Source organism: Condylura cristata, unplaced genomic scaffold (assembly GCF_000260355.1).
Source record: "Condylura cristata isolate star-nosed mole 26May11 unplaced genomic scaffold, ConCri1.0 scaffold00018, whole genome shotgun sequence".
NCBI lineage: Eukaryota > Metazoa > Chordata > Mammalia > Eulipotyphla > Talpidae > Condylura > Condylura cristata.
Window position 1 is genome coordinate 4818561 of NW_004567119.1, and position 8955 is coordinate 4827515.

The following is an 8955-nucleotide window of genomic DNA, read 5'->3' on the forward strand; positions in this document are numbered from 1 at the left end:
CTCCAAAGTTCTTTTATACTTAGTGCCACCTTATTTCATAGTTGTTCTATCTAAAAGGAGTGCTGTCTTACCATCTACATTATGAAGTCTTTGAAGGACTTATAATTTCTTTTAAGTGAGTAGTACATAGAAGTTCAAAATAGTTTCCATTGATTTCTGTATGCTGCAGAACACAGATGTCGTCTTTTAAGTTCATGTTTTCAGAATGCATGTCTTTAAAGTTTGCAATCCAATGGAGGAAGGAGAACTTATATTTCTATTAACAGCTGTTCTCTTGGACCAGAGTTCTTTGATGTACTATAGATAGTTGGCTATAGTGTGTTAATAGGTTAACTGAAATTCTATTATAATTTGAGATTTTTTTGTTAGTTTTTTTTTAAATACACCCAGGAGAAATACCTCAATTCTGATTATTATTGTTGTATAATTTTCCCCTAAACTTAATGTTGTAAATCTGTGTCACTTTATTCTATTCATTATTTTGAGGCTCAGAGGTTCAGAAAGGACTTAGCTGGGTGGTTCTCCCTTGCAGTCAGAGGTCAGCCTGGGCTGCGGTCATCTGAAGTTTGGCTGGCTGGATAGCCACACAGGCTCAGTCACTCACAGCTGCTGGCTGTCGACTGGGAATGGGGCTGGGGCTTTGGCAGCAGTGCCTTTCTGTGTATGAGGATCTCAGGGAAGTCCTGTTTCTTCACAGTGGCCAGCTTCCTCCAGAGCAAGCATTCAAGGAACCTGAAAGGAGGAAGGCTGTGTGGCTAGACCATACAGATCATTTCATACTCTGCAGGTGGGAGGTATCCAAGCCTATTCAAATTCAGGGGGAGGGAACACAGGAGGTTTCAGTGAGGGGATGTCAAAGAATTTGAGGCCACTTAAGAAATCACCAGTCATCCTCTGGACACAGTTATTTATATTTCAAATTTACATTCTTCCTAATGCTAACCACATTCAACCTTCCAAGAATATCATCTAACATGACATCAGATCCAGGCTCAAGAGGTAGGGCCCTGCTCAGCGTGTGATGGACTGGGTGAAGCTCCTCAGGTTAGCTCTTCAGGTACAGATCCTCTGCCCGGGGGCTGTGCCGGAAAGAGACAGATGCTATGCTCTGCACGCACAAATAGAATAATGACGCAGGGACTGGGCAGCGTGCATACTCTTCTTCAGTGTGGAGCTGCAAACAGGGCTTCTTCTTAGCTGCAGTTCTCTCTGACCCAAGGGTGAGACTGAAGGCAGCCACTCCACTTCTCTGGGTCTCATTTTCCTCACTGCATGAATTAAAAACAAGATATACCAGAGAGAGGTCTTCCCTCAAAAGTTCTGTTATTCTGTAAAATGCTAAAAATAATAAAACCCAGATATAGACATACCCCCATGCATAATTAAGGTCATTCTACAGCATAAAATGTTAATAAACAAAGGAGAAACAAGGATTGAATAAGTCAACTTTCATTGAAAATAGAAATTTATTTTGAATCAGTTTCCCCACTAGAGGTCGCTAGTGTATCATCTTAAGCGTTGTAAACGCCTTCCCGTCCCTTCGTTCCCCTTCCTGGCCCCTAAATGGCATTCTTGGTGTCCTTTCTTTCATCAGAGTATCTCTCGACAGTTGTCAGAGACATATATTACGACAAAATGACTTGGTTGTGAAGCTAACGACGTTCTGAGTGGACCTAGTGTTCTGAAAATGAAGAGCCACTACTGGAACCTCATCCCTTTTGCTGGGATGTGGTAAGAGGCAGTGAGGTAACTGATAGAGGTGTGAGCTCTAAGTGAAAAGACTCTGTGGCTACCCAGTATCATTCTTTAATTCAGCACAGATATGTCTGCTTTTAATGAGGTAGACAAACTAAAGAATTCATTTTTTCATTCAACTTGTAGGCACTGGGCTTGGCTGGAAGAAGAGAGTTGGTAGCCTCTAGGAATTAAAGAATCAGTTACCGAGTGTTTCTCTTCAGACAAAGTACTTGCAGCCCATCATGCTGGCTGCTGTGTTCCCTTGGATTTTCTTCTTTCCTCCTCCCAGCAGACCTCAGAACCAGCATGGGGCTTTCCCACTACAGCACAGCAAGGCTCGGTGACTTTTTTAAGTTGATGACACTTTTCCTCAAATAATGTTAAGAGTTGACTCTACCCACACCTTTTACAGTAAATCCCAAACTGAAGCACATACATTCTTGCAAATGTTAAAATGCAGAGTTGGGTTGAGGCCCATGGCACTTACTAGAAAAAAAAAAAAAAACACACAAAATACAACTTATTGCAAACTGGTGCTAGTGACTTCTAGTGGTGCCTCTTCTAGTGGTATACGAAGCCATATGAGATCTCCTTTCTCAGTAGAGGCACCCACCCACACAAGTGGAGCCATTCTGTAGTATTTCCCTTGAGATACGAGTTGTATAGGAAAGAAGAAGAAAAACAGGGATGACAGAATGCATGACTACTCAAGTCAGAGGTTTGGAGAGGCGGTCTGCAACAAGTCCCGAGTGTCAGAGGGCACTGTCACCCAGACTGTTTCTTGGCTGTTTGCAGAGAACACTGAGGGGTGAGGTCATGCTTCCAGTGGTCAAAGCAGGGTAAGAGCAGTGGCTCCCCTGGGCACCTGTCCACACATGGAGGCACCAGCGCAGGTCCTCTGCCATCCACTGTGGGCCAGAGGACATGGGAGCACGCAAAGCTCAAAGCTCATGCTGCAGGTAAGCCTGAGTAGCAGGGTCAGGGATGCTGAACCAGGCGCTGGTGTCTTCCTCCAGCATTCCTGCAATCTTATCCCACTAACTTGCAGCTTGTAAGTCACACAGAACCTTAGATCGTGACAGACTTGACAAAGGCACTCCCCCAAGCGTCCCAGATAAACAGAAAACAGAATTATGCTTATGGATTGAAAGTAAGAAAAGCCATTAGCAGCCTCTAGCAATTCACGTGAGTTCTTAGATCAGTTATCATGGTCACCCTGACTCCTGTGCCCTTCAAAGACTCACTTTAGGGCTTGTTAAATCAGAAGCCCCTTTGTGCTCCCAGAGCTCTGTTCAGTCTTGATTTTGAAGCAAATTATTTTATACACATGTAGTGGAACATGTACCTTTCTGAAATGCTGGATAATGCATAGAGAATCCCAGAATCCCCAGAGTATGCCAGCTGGATAGAGGAGCTCAAGGACAACTTCCTTGGGAAAGCTTCTAGAACCTGTGGCAGCACCTTGCTAAGCATTAGATGGTGAAACACCAAACCATCAAAGGTGGGCTCTTGAGTGTAGGGGACTATTCACTACAATTGTTATTTGACAAAATCGTCAATGTTATTTTAGACACAATCAGAAAAGCAGAACTAACCCTATTTCAAACCCTCATGGAAGAAACACAGATCCATAACCAAGTGACCCACTCACCACAGCCTATGGTCAATTTATATTTGGATAATCCATAGAACCTAGCTCATAATGAACATGAAACTAAACCTTTAAAATAATAAGTGAAGAATTGAATGAAAAAAAGATAGGTTGAGTCAGATCTGGAATAAAGGTTTCTTCTTCAAACCTATGCTTGAGCATGAGTGATGGATCAGAATTGCCCAAATCAGTCACCTGTGTACCAAGGCTGCAATTTCTGCCACCTTCAATGATCCATTTAGTTGCCATTATTTTTAAATTTAGCTTTGTTCCAATCATTGTCTGCCCATCAAGGGTTAGTTATATTATTCATGTTTTCCTATCATACTGAAATGTGTAACCATTAAAAAAAAAAAAAAGCTTTTAAGCTTATCATTTACAACCAGAGGTACAGACACCAATCTTTGGAAAACTCTGATTTGACAAAACATTTTCTAGAAGTCTAGCATCAAGACTGCATAGAATCATACCTAATTATTTTTGTTTTTTTCATTTTTCAAAGCTTGATTCCATGGCGCCCCCTCCCCCACCCACACACAAATCCTTCTGAATTCGCACTTGAGAAATTCTAAAAATACACTGGTGACTTCTGTTTTCTCTGTCAAACAAAGGAATGAAATAACCCTAATGAAGTTACCCAACTGTTGGTTATTATCAGGAAATAATTATCTTGAGAAAAGTATACGAAGCCATATGGTGAACTAGCAAGTCTAGTTTTGAAATTAAGTTTCAACATATAGATTATATTCTTTACTCACCAAGTTCTGGACAGCACTTGCTCCCCAATGAATTCAACAACCTTCCAAGGGAAATAAGTAAAAAGGGAAAATGTGAGTTCTTATTTAGGAAAGAGATGAAACACATGTTGCAAATTAATGAGCTTAAAGTATCAACACCTGGTTACACTTGAAAATTATCAAAATGTCTCCATTTAGCATATTTCATTTTAAAATATCCACAGTGTATTTAGAACCCTCTGATTAAGTAAGTTAGATGTTTTTATGTGCATGGCAGGAAAAAGTCAGACTGGAACATCAAAGTGATCCTGAAGTTCTCCATTTTATGACCTGCCATTTTTCCCCTCACGCAATACGTTGCCCTAACAACAGTTTCAATTTGTATTCCTTTTAGTTCTATGAATATTTTAATTTTTGTTTTAAATTTATATTATTATTAAATGAATAATATGAATACCTGAATTTTCTAGATCAAATGAATATTTGTCTTGTAATCAAACATGTCTATGCAGTTAAGGTGTTTTCTATTCGTACTTTTATGTCTCCTTTATTCAGAAGATGGAAACTTAAGGCTGTTTTAAATCATTTTTTCATTGAAAAATATAATGTAAATATGGACCACTGCATAACTTAGGTCTGTACTTAGTGTTCCTAAGAAATTTCATAAAATTTCAACTTCCTTTTTGTGCTTGCTTTTGCATACTGATCTTTTTGGTCATCTTTTTGTTATTTCAACGAAATTTTCCCCAGTTCATTCCAAGGTACAGCTTAACTGTTAATTAGCAATACTGTTTTATCCAGTTTGCAACAGCTGTGAATGATATATTGGTTTCTAATCTTAAAATCATCCTTTTTTATGACATCTTTTATAATTTTTCTGAGGATTTCATTTAAAATTTAAACGATCTAGCAAGGAAATGTTTGGCTCTGGAATTTTAAAAAGATGAATACCCTAATATTAGCATTATTCTACTTTATGGCAAAAATTTTCTTACATTTACAATTTTACTATTTAATGGTGCATCCATAATAAACCATTGGATTTTTAGTCTTTTTTTTTAATATGCGCTTTATCTGTTAATTTTTTAATAAGTTTATTTTTACATCATTTTGTGCCTTTTTCCATCTGAGTTGTAATCCCTGTGGGCTTCCCATCACCAAATCACCTGTGTGCCATCACCATAGTCCAATATATTACCCCCAGCCTCCTTTTTAAGTGTTTTTTTTAATCTACAAATTTTCTTTACATTCTTTTTCCCTCATTGCTATTTATTTATTTATTTTGGTAAACAAAAGGGATTTTGGCTTTAATGAGTTTTGGCCTGTTGTCATTTTGTACCATAACCAGATTTTATTATTTTTATCCGACATATTCTCCTGTGCTCAGTATTTCCAGTGAAAGTTCTAGCTTATGAGCTTGGTCAGGTCAAGTTGCAGTGCTGTGGCTTTTGGCAAGATGATTTCCCAGGCGGCATGTTTGTCTATGAGGAAGCTAATGCCTCTGGTGTCGTCTCCCTGATTAGTGAGGTTGGTGCTCAGGATCTACCCATGTTTCTTTACAGGCTTCTTCACCCACCCCCAGCCCAGCCCTTATGAGATTATCTTAGGCATTATTTTCCTAGCCACTCCCACCCCTTATGAAATTATCTTTTGTCAAACTTGGGAGCCTTTATTTCTTCAAATATTTTTAGTACCATGCATGCTCTTCTTACTCTTCTTCTGGGACTCCACTGGAACAAATGCTAGTGTTTTTGTTTGTTTGTTTGTTTTTCATTTTCCCTCAGATTACTAAGGATTTGTTTGGTCAATTATTTGTCTATTGTTCATACTGGGTAATTTCTACTTACTTATCCTCAAGTTCATTAACTCTTTTCTCTGATCTCCATCCTGCCAGATGGATGTTCTCCCAGTTTTAAATTTCATTTGTTGTATTTTATAGTTCTAAAATGTCCATTTGGTTATAATTTGTAACTTATATTGTGCTGCTTATGTATTAGATTACAATTTCCATTTCAGGATTTGTCATGGTTTCTTGTTCAAGTATTTTTAGAATAGCTGCTTAAACTCTTTTCCAGATAATTTTAACATTAGTATCACCTCAATGTTTGATGTCTCTTGATTTTTATTCTTGTGTGAACTCAGACTTATACGATTTTTCATAAACTGAATAACTGTGATTTGGATTCTGGATATTTTGACTGTTACATTAAAAATCCCCAGGTCTTGTGTAAATGCTAGAAAATGTTCACAAGTCAGAACTTGAGTTGGTTAGGTTAAGTTTCAACCCACCACTTTTGAATTTTGATCCAAATTCACTGCAGTTTGGAAAGTCTGCAGTGCTTCATTTTCATAAACCTAAAAATCCTAACAGTATTTCAATAAGCTAGGCATTATGATACTCCATTTATAGATAAAAGGTTTGATTTCAGCCTATATCACTAGTTATCTTTAATAAGACATTCACTGAACCTTGATTTCCTCATCTATAAAATGGGTCGATAATGCCTAGATTACTGGATTACTCCAATCAAGATAGTAGTATCACAGGGCAGCCCCAAGAGTTCATTCAGGACTTCCTCTCCCCTTAACAATAGGTCATTCCCATTACTCCTCAAGTTCCCTCATGCCCCCTTGTATGAAAACAGCATCACCAAAACTAGACAATGACATTAAAGGACATAAAAGTGAATGCGAACACCAAAGTCCCTAACAAAGGAGATCAGATCCAACAATTGTTCCCAGTCTGAGCTACTGTGATTCCAGTCCATGAATTTATCCTGCCAAGTTCATCAGCAGTTGGTATTGGTTAAAAGGTGGCAGCAACCCAACTGTCCATCAGTGGATGAGGGAATTAACATGTAACTCATACAAACAACAGAATATTATCCAGCCATTAAAAAGGAAATTCTGAAGCACATTGCCACAGATACACCTCAAAACTAATACACTAAATGAAACGTTCCAGCCAGCCAAACGCTGCCTGGTTCCATCTACATCGTAACTGAGGATCTACCTCAAATGCATAGACAGAACGATGGTGGCGGCACGGGGAGAGCTAAGTGAGGTGCGGTGTTTTAAGGGCTGTTTCAGTTTTGAAAGGTGATATTTCTGGGGTTGGCTGCATAACGGTGTGCATGCACTTAACACGAGGCCGGGACCTTGGAAGCACGGACAATGGCAACTCTGCTGTCATGTATACTTGACGTAAGAGTAAAACCCCCAAAATCTGTGCAGGTAGCATAAAAAAAATTGTTTTCGATACTTTTTAGCCTTCGGTGCTCTGTGGTTTCTGCACGGTATGTCCAGCTGGGGAACGGTTCCAAGTGGCTCGAATCGGAGCCCCGATCTCCCACTGCCCTGATGGCTCGCACAGATGCCTCCTCGCGCCCCGCCTCACCCCTCCAGGCTCTGCGGTGCTTGTAACTCAGCTCGCCACGTCCCCGGTTCCCGTTTCTGCAGCGCCCGCATCGCATCTGGCCAAATTCCTCACATCGCGGCGGGTCCTTCCAGCCCATGTCCAGTTCTCAAACACGGGTGGGAGATTTGGGGCGCCCAGCCCCTAACAGGAGCAGGCTCCGGGCGACCAGAGTGCAGGAGGAACCATCCGACCTGCACTAACACGCTTGTCGGAGACACGCGCGGGAGGGGTGAGGCGAGCGCAGGGAGAGACCTGCACGAATTGTTCTGGAACCTGGAAAACCTGGAGGCGCCCAGTGCCTTTGGCCAGAGATGGCGGCGACAGGTCGCTACCTTTTACGCAACGTTAAGACAAACAGGCTGCAGCCTGGCGCCCGGGGCGAGCCACCCGTGAGGGGCCTCCTCCCCGATCACGCGCGCAGCCGGGTGACCTTGGGCGGACCCGTGCGCGCGTTTCTCCCCGCGGGGCGTGAGGCCAAGAGGCGGCAAGTGCGGGGAGGCGCTTTACAAACTCCCACTGAGGTATTTTCTCAGTGCTGAATAGGAACTGGTCGAGAGCACCGAGGGCGCGTTCGGTCTGGGCGGCTGAGGAGAGGGCGCCTCCGCGCGAACGCCTGGGGCCGGCCGGTGCCGGGCTGAGGGAACGCGCCAGAGCGCGCGCTCGCCCGGTCACGTTCACAGGTGCCCGGTTCTTGAATTTAAGTGACTGCTCTGTCGGCCAGGGCTGGGTCATACCAACCTCATTCCCGACAGCTGTCAGAATTTCCCAACCGGCTTTCGGACCCCAGACGCCGGGGTCCCGCGGGGACTGAGGAGCAGGCGCGCGCGGAGCGCCTTCCCCGCGCGTCGCCCGCCCCGGCGCGCTCATTGGCTGTGGCGCCCGCGGGCCCGCCCACGGAGACCTCAATCCTGATTGGACGCCCATGTCCCTTTGTTATGGCAAAAGGCGGGTCCCGGGGGTTTGGCGACGGGATGATTGGGGCGTCGGGCAGCTAGTGCGCAGACGTGCCGACCCGCGTCGGGATTGGCGGGCGGGGGCGGGACTCCCACCTTGGCGCTTGCTCCGTGGGCGGCGAGGGCGGAGCTGCCGGGGTCAGTTGGTCCAAGAGTCGGGGCCTGAGGCGGCCTCCCGATCCCTCCCCCTCCCGGCGCCTCTATCGGCAGGTGAGGGCGTCGGGGGCGGCGAGGGAGACCCGAGCGACTGAGCTGCGGCCTCGGTCCCGCCGAGAGCCCGGAGGGCGGGGCGGCTGGACGCGGCCCGGCTGCCGGGGAGAGCGGCCTGGGGCCAGGGCGTGTGGTGGGCGGCCGAGGCCTGACCCCTGCGGAACCCTTGCGCCCCCTTTCTCTGATTCCTCGACATCCGCCCGAAGCCCCTTGGGGAAGGGGCCCGCCTGCCGCCTCGCCCCACGCCCG

At 44.1% G+C, this 8955-nt stretch overlaps 1 protein-coding gene and 1 long non-coding RNA gene across 2 annotated transcripts in view; one reads left to right on the forward strand and one right to left on the reverse strand.

Moving 5' to 3' along the window:
* Positions 1-893: 893 nt before the first annotated feature.
* On the reverse strand, positions 894-8366 carry LOC105853794. The gene is made up of 3 exons (XR_001145567.1): positions 8282-8366; positions 4147-4187; positions 894-1268 (listed from the first exon to the last, which is right to left on the reverse strand). It is a non-coding gene; the product is annotated as an uncharacterized LOC105853794 (long non-coding RNA).
* Positions 8367-8465: 99 nt separating this feature from the next.
* SCOC (short coiled-coil protein) overlaps positions 8466-8955 on the forward strand; it is a 6776-nt gene continuing 6286 nt past the window's right edge. The window contains exon 1 of the mRNA XM_004685291.2: positions 8466-8706. Within this exon, the coding sequence (XP_004685348.2) occupies positions 8466-8706 (241 nt within the window). The remainder of the gene's footprint in view (positions 8707-8955) is intronic.